Raw genomic sequence first — 18,536 nt, 5'->3', positions numbered from 1 at the left:
ATAGAACTAAGGCCCACGCCCTTTTAAAATACTCATTAACACCTTTCATTTGATACCCATATCGTACAAACATATTCTAGAGTCATCCCTGGTCCACCTTTATGGCGATATCTTGAAAAGGAGTCCACCTATAGAACTAAGGCCCACTGCCTTTTAAAATACTCATTAACACATTTCGTTTGATACCCATATTGTACAAACGCATTCTAGAGTCACCCCTGGTCCACCTCTATGGCGATATTTCGAAAAGGCGACCACCTATACAACTACCACCACTCCCTTTTAAAACCCTCATTAATACCTTTAATTTGATACCCATATCGTACAAACAAATTATAGGGTCACCTGGTTCACGTTTATGGCGATATCTCTAAACCGAGTCCACCTATGGAACTAACTATCACTCCCTTTTAAAATACTCATTAGCACCGTTTTTTTTTGTTACCCACATTGTACAAACAAATACTAAAGTCAACCCTGATCCACCTTTATGGCGATATCCCTAAATGGCGACCACCTATAGAACTATGGCCCACTCCCTCATAAAATACTCTTTAATGTCTTTCATTTGATATCCATATCGTACAAACATATTCCACGGTTTCCCTCGGTTCATTTTCCTACATGGTTATTTTCCCTTATGTTGTCACCATAGCTCTCAACTGAGTATGTAATGTTCGGTTACACCCGAACTTAACCTTCCTTACTTGCTTTTATTTAAAATAGTTATTCTCTGGTCTTTACTTTAACTAGGGATTGTAGCAATTATATCTTGTGATTATTATGCGCCCCACAAGCATTTGTAATTATATTTAAAGGAAATGACATTTCCACTGCTTTAATAATTAGCATTTAATGTCATTAACTATTTTCTTATTTGAATTTGTTATTTTTTTATATTGTACTACTTGGAAAATTGTACGTATTTATAAGCAAATAAAGAATATAAAATACAAATACAAAATACAAGTCCCATCAGTTTATCGGTCTTTGGTAATTAACTCAAATCCAGTTTTCAGTTTCCAGTTTTAAAAATTAAAATGTTCCATATTGAAATAGTGATAACTCCATGCAACTCGCTCATTTTCCATACAGCTCTTTTCTGCGCCCAGATAAGTCAGAATACCAAATTTTGTAAAGATATATAAATGGTTAAACCTATATTATCCTCGATACTGATAATTTTGATATATCGATGTGTATATCTTTTTCGAATCCTTTGTGTCATTACGTACTACCGTTATGCAATCAACGTTATAATACCCGTGTGTTCAAGAACACGTTGGGTACACACTTTTTACATCGAATAAAGCAAGAAAAGCCACTCTGTCATATCCGAACCTACAATATCGAACAATTAAAATTTATATTCACCATCACTTATTTATCAGAAACTTGCTAAAATGTTACCAAATAATTAAAAAAAAAAATACAAGACGCGATATACCTCCGAAGAGAATTCAGGCCGAGCTTCAGCTTTTCAGCTCTTAGTATAGTCATCTTTTTTTTTTTTTTGATTTAATCCGTCAATCATAATTTATGAAGAAATTTTTTAGGGGGGCTCATTTTTAAGACTCGGATACGGATTTTCTCTCTATGGCTCTGTGTGTGCCTATAATTAAAAGACCTGTCACATAAACCAGTGTACGCTTCAGTTAATGAGGCTTGTGTTAATACAGACGGCTCACTTTAAACGACGGCTGCTTGTCTTGATTTTTTATTTTGTTGTCTTCCTTTCATTTATTTACTTTCACACCTGTGCAGAAACTTCTGTGCTTGCGGCTAAAGTCAACATTTAATGTAAGGGTTGGTTTTTGTTTTTACTAAATATAAAAGCAAAGTGAGTATTGAGATAAATGAGTGTAAACGACAACAAACGCTCAACAGAGAGCACCTTAAAAATGCTTTGAGTTCTTTGCCCAGTCGCTGAAAATTTAACTCAGACCGATTGTTGATACTCACGTCAAGCTTACTGTTGCGCTCTCGAGCAGTTCGCATACTTTTCAGAAATGTGTGAATATCCGTGACGAGCGGTTGATGGCGGTTCAAACGCGTTTCGTGCCACGACAAGTTGTTGAGATCTTTTTATAATTCTTTTGTAGTGCTAATTATAATAGAGAAAAAATCCAATAGCATATAATATGAATAATATTTGTATAAGCGCCTTAAAGTATGCAAGAATCGAAACCATATAAACTTACTCTGTAAAGTAATCAAAATTTTTCGGAAACTATTCCATCTCTCATTTTGTTTTCAGTGTTTGTGCGAATTTTTAAGGTCATTCAGAAATGAATTATGCTAAAGGATAAAGGAATATAAAGGTAATTTAAGAATAAAAGCGAAACAAAAAGCGAAAAGTCCTTTCAAAACGCGCGTTAAATCCAAGGTGATTCACAAATATTGAGGGAGGTGCATGCCAGGAGAGGCAACAGTGTAAAATAAAATATATAGTTAAAGAAAAAGCGCGCCCGCACACATGCTCACATATACATAGAAAAATAAACTTCTACAACCGTACTATGCGCAGCAATTGCGAATGAAAAAGAAAGCGAAAGCTGTGCAATGAAAACAAAGTTGAAATGTTAAATTTGAACATTTTCTAAGCGCAAAGCGTAATAAAGTAAATATGTGAAAGACGAAAAAAATTTTATACTGTGCTGAAGTCAAAAAATTCAGAACTCATATAAAGAAAACTGCGAAAACGACCCTTAAACTCAGTGAGCCATAGCATAAACTTAGGCGCCTTGTGCTATAAAGTAACAGAGCAAAAATTGGACCACCAAATTCGTTGCAAGCGACAACGCCACTGCTACCCACATATTAGACCTCGCTTTTGATGTCCTGAACGCGCGGCGCTTCAAGTGGCACATAGAAGTATGCATAGCGCTGATTGAGATAACTTTTTTAAAAAACTTGCACACGCAAAAATAGAAGACAAACTAGGTCAGTTTACATGTGAAACGACGTGCGACGCGCGACCAATGCGAGTGAACATACGAAATTGTGTATGAAAACAAAAGCATAAAAAGAATAATTGCAATGCGTGAAGAATAAAAAAACGTAAAAAAATGTGGTTTAAATTTCCCAATGCCTGTTGAGAAAAAAAAAAGAGTTATTTCTTAGCTGCCCGTGTGTATGTGCATATAAGTATGTTTGTGTGAGTGCGCGAGCGAGGCTACATGAGAGAGACACAATAAAACGCTTTTAATTCGACACAGGTGAGTAAGAATAGAAAAGGTTGAAGAGAATATGCTTTTAAAAAAATTTGCCTTACAGCAAAATCAAAAAAAGAAGTGGCACAACAAAGCAAATAAGAAAAAATATAAAAACTCTGATGCCGAAATTACCTTTTGAAAGTGTGAATCTCTTTTCAACCTCTAGAAAAAACCAAGCACTCCCCTGCTCGTGCTATAAAAAATTAGGTATCTACGTTTGTTAGTGGCATCATATGCATGGTTGCAGGCATACCAGAGCGAATGTCAGTGCAGGCTTTTAGGCGCTTTTTTTTTGTTGCTGCAAAGTTAATGTCAAACTTGTTAACAACAACGAACTACGCTTTTGTAGCCCCTCACCACATGCCTGGTTTGACAGCATACGCTACATTTTCTCATCCTTCTAGATTTCTTTCGTTATTTAAAGTTATGCGTCAGAAATGATTTTTGGTTGTGTTTCTTTTTGAGTTTTCACTTTGGGCAAAGCTCCGCTGCCTTTGTGATGTCAAACATTTTTTTTCATGCTGAAGTACAATGTATCTTTCTTGACATTTTGCGCTTTTTTAGTTTCATGGTGGGAGAAAATACTTTATGCACTAACCAGTACATTTAAGCCTCACTGCGAGACTCTCCGAGTGTAGGACTCCCTTCTTCCATGAAGGGCTTCCCACTAACACCTAACCTCCCACGGTCCGCGCAAGTGCCCGTACCTGGAACCGTGTTTCGCATTACTTCAGGTACGAGTGCGCGTCTACGTGAAGCCCATATTAGCTTAATGCTCCAGATGATGTGGGAACAACCAAGTAAACCCTTTCCAACCTTTAATTCGGGGGGTGGTACAATGGTATCACGGTACAAAAAATTTAAGTATGGATACCATGAGTGATGAAGTCGGAGGATACACTGCGACTTCTGCAGAATCAGAATCCGAATATACCGACAGAAGATTGGGAGGTACTTCCTGTATCTCGGCCTACGGAGGAAGGTCAGTTCTACATCTTCCAAATAAAGAAGCAGGCGGAGGATATATTGTGCATGCAGCTTGGTCAAATGTCCTGGGGTACAGGCAAAATTCACATGCCATTCAGGACAAGAAGTTCCGAGGATAACAATCTCAACACGCTAAAAGTGTGCAAAGTCGAAAAGGACCTCAAAAGCCTGAGAGAAAAGGGACAGACGGAGGACGCGGACGTCACCACGAAGGTTTTAGAAGAGGACCAACAGCCAAATGGTGCTGCGAGTAGTACAGAGGCATTACAGTACAGCATTTACGACCCGATAAAAGAAGTCCCGAGAATAACAACTGTAATTTTTAAGAAGTGGGAGAGGCTGAAGAGGGCACCGAAAGCCTTAAACCAAAAGGGCAAGAGGAAGATGAAAACGTTACTACAAAGGTTCTGGAGGGGGGCAAACAGCCCAATGGTGCTGCGAGTCTTACAGATAAACCTCCAACACATTGAAGTGGCAAACTCCTCCAAACTCTTGAGGGGTGTTCATTTCAGGAGCCGTGGCTCTCATGAAGAGGAAATATTACTGGGCTCAGATCGCGCGGATTTGCCGTTTACAACACGAAACGGAAGAAAGGATGCGAGCTTCATTCCTATATGCTGCCTAATTACACTACTGAGGACCTCTCAGTGATGGCCGTTGAGAAGAAGAATAAGTAGGGGTTTCCGCCGATGTAGCGCAAGAGGCTAATACAGGACGAAGGGCGCAAAGGGCGACTGGTCATAAGCGCTGATGCAAATGCGCACCACAATGAGAGAGGCGAATCTCTATTTTGTTACATCCTGCAAACCAATTTGCAGACAGCCAACAGGGGAGGTGCTCTGATGTCGTTGCACCTACATAAAGGCGGGTATTCTGGTTTGCTTCTATTATCATTAAATTGTGTGTAGTGGTGTTGAATAGATTTCCAGTCAGCTGTTTGTGTTTTTCTCTGTTGTGCCACCAAGTACTTATATAAATCCCTTTTTTCAATAAATTGAAAGGTGGTCAATGGCTCTCTTCCAGCTAATTTGGCTCGCTGGTCCGCAAGCTCATTTCCTCTGATTTCCCTATATCCAGGGACCCACATAACTTTTATTGTATTCGAGTTTTCGAATAGCTTATTTCGGATGCAGGATATGAAGTAGTTTTTGTTCGAGGTGTTTAGAATAAACATTATAGTTGACATGCTGTCCATGCATATTATTGTTTTAGAAAAGAGGCTTTGAGCAAGATCGATTGCTTTTAAGATCGCTACAGCTTCCGCTGTGTAGATGGAAGAAAAGTGAGGTAGATGGCCTGCCACTAAGGTTTCACCACAGGATTTGACTACTGCAAACGAAGTGTAGTCACCAGTCTTGGAACCATAGGTGAATATGGTACGCCAAACTGGGAGGAAGTGAGATAGAGTTTCGGCAAACAGTTTTTGGTAAACGGTTGAACTAGTTGTCTCTTTTGCATATTTACTAAGTTCTAAGATAAAGGATGACTTATTCAGAGACCATGGTGAAAATGTATCATTTTGGTTTAGTACCTGGTCGTTGATTCCAAGCTCTTTCGCGTATTCTATGCATCTGGATATTACTGACTTTCACCTAAGAGGACGATTGCGATTAATTTCGGCAATAACCGTTTGGTAGAGTACGATGTTGTTACAAAGAAAGAGTTTTGATATAAGTTTTGTGGTGTTAAGCTCAGTTCTCTCTTCGATCGTAGGTAAGCCAGCCTCCGCAAGTACAAATCTGGTGGGTGACCTTGGAAATGCTCTGATGCTCCGACAGACGGCTAAGTGGTAAGGTGCGTAGAGATGCTTTATGTTGCTCTTTGCACAGTGTCCATATATTGGAAGACCATAATCTATCTTCGATAGGATAAAGGCTTTTGTAACATTAACCATGGTGGAGATGTTGAAGGCAGTGTTTTGAGGTTAGATACTTGATAATGTTTAACCTGGCAGCGAGCTGCTTTCTTAGGTAAAAACAGTGGTCTTTAAAGGTGTATCTTTTGTCAAAGATAATACCCAAAAATTTAAGACTATTTGCATTTGTGATATTTACATTATTATAACTAAGACTTATATTACTACATTTGTGCTTACGCCAAATATGAAGAGTACTGCATTTGTCTATATTAATATTTGAGCCTGAACTTCTAGACCAGTTTGAGATATCAGAAAGGATATCGAGAAAAGGTTTTTTTGATACGTTTAAATGGTTTATTTTTGTAAAGAGCAGAACATCATCGGCATAGCAAATATATGAAATGTTTTAATATTTAACAATAATGTTGCTTACTTCGTTAAATGCAATACTAAACAACACTATTGACAAGGGAGATCGTTGAGGTATGCCATTGTGTAAATTGTACATTTCAGATAGTGTGAATTTACTTTGGTTTTGAACTTGCGGTTTACAAGAAAATTTTTTACAAAGGTAAGTATCGCTGTACTCATGTTCCATTTTTCTATATCACGAAGAACTACATGTATACCTACTCGGTCAAAAGCTTTCTCGAAGTCGAGGCTTAAACACGAAACATGATTGCTGTTGGAAAGTGCGGAAAAAATATAATTATCGAACAGGAGTAAGCCCTCGGTAGTGCCTTGGCCTTGTTTGAATGCGATTTGCTGCGAGCTTATAAGGTTGTGTTTTGAATCGTACCAGGATATGCGTTTCGCCATTATTTTTTCCAATAGTTTACCAAGACAGCATAAAAACGAGATCGGTCTATAACCTAGGACTTCTGTCGAAATGTTAGTCGATTTTGGGTATAGGCACTATTATTGCGTTCTTCCAAGCTTGTGGATAAATTCCCTTCAATAAAATGTTGTTATATAATTGTTCTATTCTTAGTTTTAAACTACTTGGAAGATGCTGGAGCGTCGGATAAGAAATTCTATCAGCATCTGGAGTTTTACCAGCCATAGTAGCGAGAGCGGATTCTAACTCGGTGGGGTCGATTTTAAAGTCAGCGGATTCCGCAACTATATTGCTGTAGTTATTAATTTTGTTTATGCATTCTTTCTTTGCTGATATAAAAGAAGAATCAAAGTTTGTGTCAGATGAATAATTCGACCAAACTGCGGAAAAGTGATTGGCTATGTCTTTTGAGTGAAGTATGGGACCGCTAGGGCTATTAACGAGAGGAATATTTGTTTGGTTGTAAGAGCCGGAGAGCTTTCTGATATCTGCCCAAGCCTTCTTTGTATTTGTTCTGTGGTCAATTTTTTCAGAGAATTTATTTAAAGCGTCTCTTTTTGCTAGTTTTGATTTTTTCCTGAATAAGGCATTCGCTTTTTTATAGTTAGCTAATTTAATGTCAGATCTATCTCTTTTAAATTCTGCCCAAAAGATCTGGAGCAGGCGGGTGTAGTGTTGCGTGAATTATGCTGCAGCACGGTAATGACCGGGTAATGATCGCAGCCGAATATCTCATCTAGTGTGTGGGTGGATAATTTTGGAGCTATATTTGTAGAACATATTGTTAAATCTATGTTAGTAAATGAGTTGTGCGTGGAGAAGTGTGTAGGTTTATTGTCGTTTAGTACTGCAAGATTTTCCGAAATGTGAGCCCCAGAGGGGACTCCACGCATTGAAATCTCCAAGCATTATTACGGGGTTCGGGACACAATTTATTATGTTGGTTAATTCGCATCGAGTGAAGTTTTGATGCGGGGGTATGTACAAAGATATAATAGTAAACTTAAAGCTAAGAGAAATTTCTATTGCAAGGACGGAAATGTTTGAGTTTATAAGGATTTGCTTGTGCGCAACGTTCTTTCGAACTAGAACTGCAATACCTTGTTTATTCTGTTTGTTAATGGGTAGATTATGAAAAAAACTTTGGTATTGTTTAGGAACAGGTGCGGTTTTACCAACAGCTAAGTGAGTTTCCTGGAGAGCAATAAAGCTTGGGGATTGCTCTTTTTGTTAAAAGTTCTAACACAGTATAGTTGTTGTAAAAACCTTTCATGTTCCATTGCAAGATTTTGAACATGGGAGGTTTTTTGTGGCAATTATTAGTTAAACTATTGTGGGTCATCATCTGACATACATTGTATATCATTATTATGATGTGTGTAATTTGGGTTTGTATTGTTTACTGATGTGACAGCAGTGGCTGCTGTTGAAGTTTGTGGGATTTTTTGAGTTTGGAAGTTTTGGGCTTGTGCAAGAATTTGAGAGAGAGAGTGGAATCTAAGTGTAGAGGTGTATTGAAGAATGTTTGTGATAAAGAATCGAAGGTGATTCAATTTGTTTCAGATGATAAGTTAGGTTGTTGGTAATTTTCTTGTGGATTGTTATTTTTTTGCAAAGTGAGGTGTTTTTGGAAAAATTGTTGGAAGTAATATAGAGTGAGTCGGCAATTGGTTTTTGGGGGTTATTTACTTGTTGGTTGTTATTTTCTGTTGTGGAGTTGATTGAATTGGTGTGTGCATGTGATTGAATGTTCAAAGAAGAATTTGGTAAAGGTGACGTTGGCTGTGTGTTTGATATGTGTTGGGGTAAAGAGGGAAGGGTTTTCGTAGCAATATTTTCGTTGTTGTTTTGCTGTACTCTCACGATATTAGCGAAAGATGAGTTGAGTATTGTGGCTGTTTGTTGTTTGTAAATTTTAAGTGCTTCTCGCATTGTACATTTATTTTGGCATTTGATTTTCAGTATTACTTTTGACTGCGTGTACTTAGGGATGCAAATTTTGAGGAGCAATATCGATACATCGATGTTTCGTTTTAAGTTTTGAAGAGCTAAGCGGTTGTGGTACTCCAATATGTCAAACTTTCGCGGTTCATGACATTGGGAGTCACTTTGATCTAAGGTGTCATTATAAGGTCTTACTGTAACGTCTAAGTGTTGTATGAAGGCATTCAAAGTATTAATTGCTGCACATTTAGCCAAGGTATCTTGCAGATGTAATGTTTTAAACTTCGGATCCAGCACTGTAGCCAATGCAAGAATATAGTGATGTTCTAACCGATTAAATCTTTTATTTATCTGCTGCTCAAGCTCATGTCTCAGTTGAATAGTGCAATTATGTTTAGGATTTTTAGTACGAAGAACGTCTCGAACACAGTTAACGAGTGGTATAACTTTACTTATAGTCACGTAATTTTCAGCAACGCATATTTCCCACTCATTAAATATTTCTGTCAACTCCATTTTAGGTATTCCATTGTATGACTTTCTGTTAACCCAAAAATCCCGATCGTTCCACTTACTTGTTTTGCCTTTTCCAAGAAATGTATAGTGACACCAACAAATGACTTTGTTTGCATAGTTTCGGTCCATATATCATAAGTGAGAGAATAATAATAAATTTTTTTCAGCGACTGCTTAAATGTGCTTGACACTACCATGTGTTTCTCGTCTATTCGTGCTTTAAAAGTCTCCCTACTGGGGACCTTGTAGAGTGGCACAATTTGTTTCATGAGCTGTAAGAAGCCTTTGCCATCAACCACTGAAAATGGTTTGTTATCAAGCACAATAAAGTCAAATATTGCTTCGGATATTTTTTAATAGCGCTCCCCATCTTTGCAAGTAATGCTTTTCATTCTTTGAAACATAGAACTTACGGTGGATTACACAAACTCTATATCTATAGCATTTTCAGATGGAAGACTTACTGCACTCAAAGATGTAGATGTCGTAGAACAGCTTGGCTCCTGTGCTTCGCATTCATAGTCTTGATTTTCGACGGAGAAATCACGAATTTTTGTTTGCTTTGAAGTGGGCACCGAATCTTCTTCCGACTCCTCGGTCAATTCATGTCCGTGGATTTTATCTAAGTGACAATGTAAATTTGATGTATTGCCGGAAGTCCTTAGAGTTTTGCTGCACAATAGACACTTTGCGGAGTTGGCACTTATCTTTTTAAAATAGCCACACCTTTCTTTTGTTCGGCATATTGATTTCGGCAAGAAGCTGGTGGAAAATAGAAGTTATTAAAAATGTGCAATTTCTTTTAACTTAATATTAATAATTACAAATTAAAATGATAGCAGACCAAGCAACTTCCTTTTAAAAGTAATCAAAAAGCAGCCCATTATTAAATAAAAGCAATGTTGGTCAAAGTAGCTGAAAATAAAAACTATTACGCTGTTATCAAAGGTTTTCCAAGGCGATGTAAAAATTAAGTGTTATCCATATAATAACATTATTCCAAAAAGCCCGGGATACTACTTTACGATCTACATATTTACCTCACGCCTTTGCACTGACTATACTGTACTTTCTATTAAGATGTTCACCTATTTATTTAGTATAAAATATTCATTAGAATTCAATCATAATTTAAAACAATTATTATTAATAACTTACCCGTTTTACATCAGTTTGCAGCAACTTAACAAAAGAAAAAGAATGGCGTCAATAAATGTAACTTAGAGATGTGGATGTTCAAAACATCGTCAAAGTTGACACAGATGTATCGTCAATTTTTCGATATTGAGTAATTTTGAAACATCGATGTTAAACATCGAATTTTCATCCGATACTACTGATGTTTTAAAAACATCGATGTATCGTTTGCACACCTACGTGTACTTAGGAAATGCGTTAGAAGAGAATGGATGATTACCTGAGCAGTTTACGCATAAAGTGCGTGAACATGGAGGAGTGTGAGGAGGTAGGCTACAAGTTTGACAGGCTGGAGAATTAGTGCAGCGTTTGGTTGTATGTCCAAAAAGTTGATAGGTTTTACACCTCATAGAGTTAGGATAACATGGCTAAATTTTGCGCTCCTCCAAGATACCTCAACTTGCTCAGGAAGCTTGTAGAGGTTGAAAGTAAGGAGTACAACTCCAGTGGGCTTGGTTTCGTTGTCGATTGTTTTTGTAAATTTGTACACGGAAACAACACCTTGTGATTTCATATTTTCTATGATTTCTTTATCTTCCACACAGTTTAAGTAGGGAGCATAAATAGTTCCTTTTGAACTGTTTAAATTTTCATGATAACTCATTTCTATTTGACACACACCAGGGAGCTTTTTCGCTGATAAAAATTTGTCGGGTATTTGCTGACTTTTTACTAAAAGCAAAAGATTGCCGTCCCTTAGTTCCGACATCGAAAGAATTTCCTTACTGATTGATTCCAATGCTTTACGTACAGCAAAAACCGAGTATTTAGCAAAGGATTTGTTTGTGCCAATAGCACGAATTGTAAGAAATTTAGGGTTTTCTTTTTTAATGTCTGGTAGTTTCGGATATACTATAGGGGAATACATTGTTTTTTTTTTTTCTTTTTGGTTGGGGATCTAAGGCAAGCGGTGCAAACCTACTATCCCCGAGATTTGGTGGCCCGAGGGCCATTTTTTCAGTTTTCACATAGCAAAGACTGGTTTTTAATACACTTGTGTAGGAAATTTGTGAAAAACAGGTTTAAAAATAAACACGTCTTCGCTAATCAAACGCCAAACGAAAGCTTCAACACAATATCGTGAGTAAACAAAACACGTCTGCTCAGAATGAGTACCTTCCGTTCATCTTATAAAAATGTGAAATTCTAATGCGAACTCAGAAAAACTTAAAATAATTTAATATGCTGGCATACATATACATATTTCCATTCTCATCTCATCAGATGTCTATATATCTTTAAATTAGAAATTATATTCCAATCGAGCTGAGATTCAAACTTGAGCTGTCAGATATCTATTCCCGCAGCCCTACCATTGGTCTGTATGTTTGCTGCTTAATTCAGTGTTTCTGTTTTGGTCTATAACTATTTAACTCATTAAAATTGACAAACGTAAGTTATAGGAATATTTAAAGATTGCCTGTATTGTGAACTTTTGAATATAAAATTTATTTTATTTGCTGTTTACGATATTTGCGGGAACAAAATTGTACTATCGTCCATAAATGTCGATAATAAAATTATAACCACGCCAAAATTGACTTCTGAAATGTAGCTGAATAAAAGTAAAACCGGGTCCACCGCTTGTCAATGTAGCATATCCACCTTTTCCATTTGTGTATTGATCCATCACTTCTACACGCGTAATTGTAGGAGGATTTGGTATATTCTATTAAACAAAATATGAAAAAGAAAATCAGAAATGTTAATTTTAATCCACCTTTTTCACAGTTCATAAGCAATTTCATTAATTTACAAACCTTTTGTGCATAAGTATAATCCCCCGTTTTCCAGCGCATAAATCCCGATTTAGAATACGCTACCTCACGTACTAAATGACGGTCCATTGGGTAGCGTGTACCCAATAATAAATGATGACTAGCAGTACTGTTAGCTGCTACAAGCGCAATTAATGCTAAAAATGTTAACCCAAAAAAGGATTTCATGTTGTTCCTGTTGTTTTTAGTTTTTTGGACTTGCTAATTTAAACTTTATGCGTACAATTAGGTATTTTTTAACTTGCAACTGCGAAATTCAAATACAAACTGCCCGCTTGAGATATTCTCACTCGGCTTGATGGATTTCAGATGGTTCTAAATATTTTATTATACATATTTACTTGTTTTGGGCATTATAATTAAATCGGCTAAGTCGATCTACGAAAAGTTCTCCTCTTTTTTTCACAGATTTATTAGAATTACTTGCTTAAAGTTCCAGCACCTTCTTGTTGTAGCTGCAAAATGAAAAAAAGGTCTGTTGTGAATTCCGACTCGGCTAAAAAAGTAATAGACAATTATCTTAGGGTAGTGTTCTTAATTGAGTGCAAACCTACTTGAAGAATTATTTTTAGTTTTTGTTATGCAAATGAAATACAGCGAAGAATCACTCTTGCCAAAAAATGCTACTTTGAACTAGGAGGCAATTGAAAAGTAAAATCCTCTCTCGGCAAACCAAAATCATACTCGACAAGTCACTTATCGTACCCATCCTGATAAATGGGGCAGAAGCATGAACCATGACAACAGCAGATGAATCGGCTCTGTGAGTGTTCGAGAGAGAAGTTCTTCGAAAGATTTATGGAACTCTACGCGTTGGCGATGGCAAATACCGAAGAAGATTTAACAATGAGCTGTACGAGCTATACGCAGACATCAACATAGTCCAGCGAATTAAAACGCAGCGGCTGCGCTGGCTAGGCCATATTATGCGAATGAAAGATGACGCTCCGGTCAAGAAAGCGTTTCTATCGGAACCCGCCTATGGAAGCACAGGTAGAGGGCGGCCCACAATCCGTTGGAAGGACCAGGTGGAAAAGGATTTAAACTCCTTTGGTGTGACCAATTGTTGCCGGCTGTCAGAGAGAAGGAGCGACTGACGCGCTTTGTTGGACGGCCATAGCCGTTTAAACGGTTAAGCGCCAATTAAGTAAGTAAGTAAGTAAGTTTTGTTATGCAACCAAAATATTTGCCTTCAATCTGAAATGATGAGAGACAAGATGATACCATTTTATCTGGGTGATTACGAGAACGAGTAGTTATTCGAAATAATTGTATTATTATTTCAATATTTAATAATTTATTTTATTTTTTAATTTGTTTTTATTTTGTTTAATTTAATCTAATTAAATATTTTTTTCTAGTTTTATTTCAATTTATTTTATTTTAATTTACTTTATTTTGTTCAATTTAATTTAATTTAACTTAATTTTATTTTATTTTGCTTTATTTTATTTTATTTTATTTTATTTTCACTTTAATTTATTTTATATTATTTTGATTTATTATTCAATTTTATTTCATTTTATTTATACTTATATTTAAGAATTCATGAGCTTAACACCGGCTTATAATAACTGAATTTCAATTATTATGTTTTCTAAGAGAAACTGAAAAGAAAGAAACATTTACTGGCATATTGCGATGGAACCATTTCCAAAACCGCCAACGTAATCATCATCAGGCAATTTTGTAATGTTATCAAAGGTTTCAACGGGATTCGAACCGTGAATCACATGGTGAAACTGCAGTAGCCTTTAACCACTAGGCCTCTCATTCGAAACGAAGAAGAACTTTACAAAAACAAATCTACATGGCACACAAATTAATATAGAGACAAAATGTCTCAGTTGTGTTGTTAGTGTAGAAATGAGAAAAACCGAATTAAGCATGAAAACAAATATCAGCAGGGTAGCCTAGTGGTTAAAGGCAACTGCAGTTTCACCACGTGATACACGGTTTGAATCCCGGTGAAACCTTTGATAACATTACAAAATTGCCTGATGATGATTACATTGGCGGTTTTCGAAATGGTTCCATCGCAATATGCCAGTAAATGTTTCTTTCTTTTCAGTTTCTCTTAGAAAACATAATAATTGAAATTCAATTATTATAAGCCGGTGTTAAGCTCATGAATTCTTAAATATAAGTATAAACTGAACACACCATTTAAAAAACATACATTTGATTTTATTTTATTTTATTTTATTTTATTTTATCGCATTTTATCGCATTTTAATTTATTTTGTTTAATTCAATTTTGTTTCATCTCATTTTTTAATTTAATTTTATATTTTCATCTTAGTTTATCCGTTCTCTTTGTAACACCTTAAAAATGTTCAAGGGCCTCAGCATAAAAACCACTCCCATTTTACTATGGAAGACCCGAATTTGGGATTGCAAGCTTAAGTAATGCCTTCTAAATACTTCATAAATCAATTGAAAATTTCAAGCAAACTTAATGGCTAATGAAACAAAAAGGTAGAAAGTATTTAAGGCTTAAGGCGTTTAAAAGGAGGCAGAAGGAATCCCAGTGCGAACGACCAATAAGGATTGTAAATTTTACAGTGCGGAAAGCACTTTTAACAGGAAAGGCCAAAGTCTGCCGAACGATGTATACCTCGAATGCGATGCTTAATATCTAAAAAGAAACTGGCATCAAGGCAGGTTTTACCGGTAGATGGTTGGTTTTAAAATAAATTTGAATAGAGAAGAAGGTCACGTCTAGAGATAAAATATTTTTTAAAACCTGACTATTCAACATAAAGTATTCAACTGGCTTTAAGTTATCTCTCCTCCACCTTCGCTAAGTCCAGGTACCAGGCTTAAGACTAGAATTGCAAATATATGCTTTAAGCATCTCTTCTGTAGGTTGGATGCGTTTCCTCTTTTCTTTCTTTTTTTCAAGATATTACAATCGACGATTTAAGGGTTTTGCAAATCAGCTTGTAAGCCAACTTAAGCCATTTTAACAAATTGTCGCATATATGTACCTATTTAATAACGCAAGCACTTGTTCAAATAAATGGCTTTGTTTCGAACAAAATTCAAGTTAAGGTAGCAGAATGCGTCAGCGGTGGCGGTGGAAATGTGTCAGTTAATAAATAAAGTGCTGATTAAATATTTAATTTTTATCTTTAAACTTTTTCTTTTTCTACAAAATTGCACAGAAATTAGTTGTATTAACAAAGAAATAAAAAAAAATCATTTTTATTTATTTCCGCTTATAAAAAGAAGTGACAGTATAAATTTAAGTGACTCATTTTATTTCACAGTATGGCGAATCATTTCTTACTTGTCTGACTTTATTTGTTTTTATCTAGAAGAACTCAAAACTTGTATGTATCATTATTATTTGCACATTTTGTTTATACATGTATGTCTCATTAAACAAAGCAGTTTTAATATTATTATACACAGCGTGAACTTGTGCTGAATGGTATTGGAGATATATATACACTTCCTTATATAAGATTATCAGCATCGAAAAATATTTTAACTAAGCCAAGTGCGTCTGTTCGTTAACACGATAACTTGAGTAAAAATTGAAATATCGTCACAAAATTTTGTACACGGCCTTATATTGATCCAGAATATGTTGACATTGAAAATGGGCGAAATGGAAAAGCCACGTCTATTTTTTCGATATCGAAAATCGATCGCAAGATTCCAGTCAATCGTTTTCAATATCGAAAATTTCAAAAAATGGCAAAAATTAGACACTGGATTAATAAATACTGACAGAACCTTTATAACGCAAAATATAAACTGCGTTGCGAAAAGTGTACCTTCATTTAATTCTTAAGAGCATTTCATAGTACCCTGCAAAATGTATCGAATATTTTAATATGATAAGAAAATCTTGTTTTTGAGCAGCATTCACTACAAAATTTCGCAACAAAAACTAGTTTCATTAAAAGCCTACATACCCCAATGACCACAATCATTTTCCTTACAAATGTCGTAAATTTGTTTTTGATATATTTTCTCGATTCATATATTTGTTAATGTACTCTACGTTATAGAAAGGTACAACATTTGTAGCACACTTTCAGGCAGACTTTCCTATGTTAGGTTTGGATTTATGTAGCGAATGGAGCAGTCGAATACCTACGTTTAATTAAAATTATCTTTATACTCAGCGTGCTTTGCACACAGAGTGTATTAAATTTGATTGGATAATGGTTGATTGTACACGTATAAAGGAATCGAGATAGATATAGACTTCCATATATCAAAATCATCAGTATCGAAAAAAATTTGATTGAGCCATATCCGTCCGTCCGTCTGTCCATTAACACGATAAATTGAGTAAATTTCGAGGTATCTTGATGTAATTTGGAATGTAAGTTCCTGGGCACTCATCTCAGATCATCATCAAAAATGAAGGAAATAGGACTATAACCACGCCCAATTTTTCGATATCGAAAATTTCGAAAAACGGAAAAGTGCGATAATTCATTACCAAAGACGGATAAAGCGATGAAACTTGGTAGGTGAGTTGAACTTATGACGCAGAATAGAAAATTAGTAAAATTTTGGACAACTGGCGTGGCACCGCCCACTTTTAACACAAGGTAATTTAAAAGTTTTGCAAGCTGTAATTTGGCAGTCGTTGAAGATATCATGATGAAATTTGGCAGGAGCGGTACTTATATTACTATGTATGCGTGAAATAAAAATTGGCAAAATCGGATGAAGAACACGCCCACTTAAAAAAAAAAATTTTAAAGTCAAATTTTAACAAAAAATTTAATATCTTTGCAGTATAGAAGTAAATTATGTCAACATTCAACTCCAGTAATGATATGGTGCAACAAAATACAAAAATAAAATAAAATTTCAAAATGGGCGTGGCTCCGCCCTTTTTAATTTAATTTGTCTAGAATACTTTTAATGCCATAAGTCAAACAAAAATTTACCAATCCTTGTGAAATTTGGTAGGGGCATAGATTTTATGATGGTAACTCTTTTCTGTGAAAATGGATGAAATCTGTTGAATCCACGCCATGTTTTTATACACAGTCGACCGTCTGAACTTGAACAAAAATCGATATATATTTACTAAACTTAGTTCACGTACTTACCACAACTCACTTTATCTTGGTACAAAAAATGGCCGAATTCCGACTGTGACCACGCCCACTTTTTCGATATTGAAAATTACGAAAAATGAAAAAATGCCATAATTCTATACCAAATGCGAAAATAGGGATAAAACATGGTAATTGGGTTGGTTTATTGACACAAGATATAACTTTTGAAAAAAATTTTTAAAATGGGTGTAACACCATTATTAAGTAGAAAAAAATGAAAAAGTACTGCAGGGCGAAATCAAAAGCCCTTGAAATTTTGGCGGGAATACTGTTCGTGGTATTGCATATATAAATAAATTAGCGGTATCCGACAGATGATGTTCTGGGTCACCCTGGTCCACATTTTGGTCGATATCTCGAAAACGCCTTCACATATACAACTAAGGGCCACTCCCTTTCAAAACCCTCATTAATACCTTTAATTTGATACCCATATCGTACAAACACATTACAGAGTCAACCCTGGTCCACCTTTATAACGATATTCCGAAAAGGCGTCCACCTATAGAACTAGGTCCCACTAGGTTCATTTTCCTACATGGTGATTTTCCCTTATTTTGTTTCCAAAGCTCTCAGCTGAGTATGTAATGTTCGGTTACACCCGAACTTAGCCTTCCTTACTTGTTCTCAATAGTTTAATATAATTTTATATAAAATATGTGTGGTTTACTGAAACCACCTTCCTGCCGATATTATGTAACAAACATGACTAAAGTAGAAAAATTGTATGAAGAGCTCAAGCCTTGAAGGGGGCCTGCAAAATTAAACCACTGGTCTGAAGAGGAACAGTTGCGCCCAAAAATATTATACGTTGAAAAAGTGGAGTTTATATGGCAGAAAAAATGCCTTTGGTCAGAACTGAATTCAAAAACCGGAGAACCTTTATATAGGCTCATTTCTGGGTCTAACATTCGTCGGCCTACGTTATTGGTTAGGATTTCCGATTTTAAAATTTGGGGCATTGTCTCTTCATTTGTAATATATTTTCTTAATTTAAAATCTGCTTTATGGTCAGCTAGTTAAGAGCAATTACTGCAAGTGGGCGTGCTCAGCAAAATATGCAGGCTCGAAATAAAATTACTTTAAATCAATAAAGTAAAAATTTTAGTC

General features: G+C 35.8%; 2 protein-coding genes and 1 long non-coding RNA gene across 8 annotated transcripts in view; 1 reads left to right on the top strand and 2 right to left on the bottom strand.

Moving 5' to 3' along the window:
- Positions 1 to 2,034: 2,034 nt before the first annotated feature.
- Hs3st-A (Heparan sulfate 3-O sulfotransferase-A) overlaps positions 2,035 to 18,536 on the top strand; it is a 638,465-nt gene continuing 621,963 nt past the window's right edge. For 3 of the 5 annotated variants that reach the window (XM_067776610.1, XM_067776609.1, XM_067776608.1), the window contains exon 1: positions 2,035 to 3,218. The gene's annotated coding sequence lies outside the window, so the exon portion shown is untranslated. The remainder of the gene's footprint in view (positions 3,219 to 18,536) is intronic. The other 2 variants (XM_067776611.1, XM_067776612.1) reach the window with 2 other exon arrangements.
- LOC137245635 (uncharacterized) lies at positions 6,439 to 10,648 on the bottom strand. Of its 2 annotated transcripts, none has more exons than XM_067776614.1 (4): positions 10,517 to 10,648; positions 10,399 to 10,446; positions 10,183 to 10,286; positions 6,439 to 10,120 (listed from the first exon to the last, which is right to left on the bottom strand). In XM_067776614.1, the coding sequence occupies exon 4, from the start codon at positions 9,485 to 9,487 to the stop codon at positions 8,396 to 8,398; it is 1,092 nt and encodes a 363-aa protein (XP_067632715.1). In that variant the 5' UTR covers positions 9,488 to 10,120; positions 10,183 to 10,286; positions 10,399 to 10,446; positions 10,517 to 10,648; the 3' UTR covers positions 6,439 to 8,395. The 2 variants fall into 2 exon arrangements, with proteins under 2 accessions (XP_067632715.1, XP_067632714.1); XM_067776613.1 differs by having other exon boundaries at positions 10,183 to 10,273.
- On the bottom strand, positions 11,845 to 12,056 carry LOC137245636 (uncharacterized). Its single transcript, XR_010951368.1, has 2 exons — positions 11,922 to 12,056; positions 11,845 to 11,886 (listed from the first exon to the last, which is right to left on the bottom strand). It is a non-coding gene; the product is annotated as an uncharacterized lncRNA (long non-coding RNA).

This window comes from Eurosta solidaginis, chromosome 3, assembly GCF_040869045.1.
Source record: "Eurosta solidaginis isolate ZX-2024a chromosome 3, ASM4086904v1, whole genome shotgun sequence".
NCBI lineage: Eukaryota > Metazoa > Arthropoda > Insecta > Diptera > Tephritidae > Eurosta > Eurosta solidaginis.
This window is presented reverse-complemented; position numbering and strand designations above follow the sequence as displayed.

Coding starts and splice junctions, on each gene's coding strand:
- LOC137245635 (XM_067776614.1), bottom strand. CDS start 9,487: ATGGACCGAAACTATGCAAACAAAGTCATTTGTTGGTGTCACTATACA.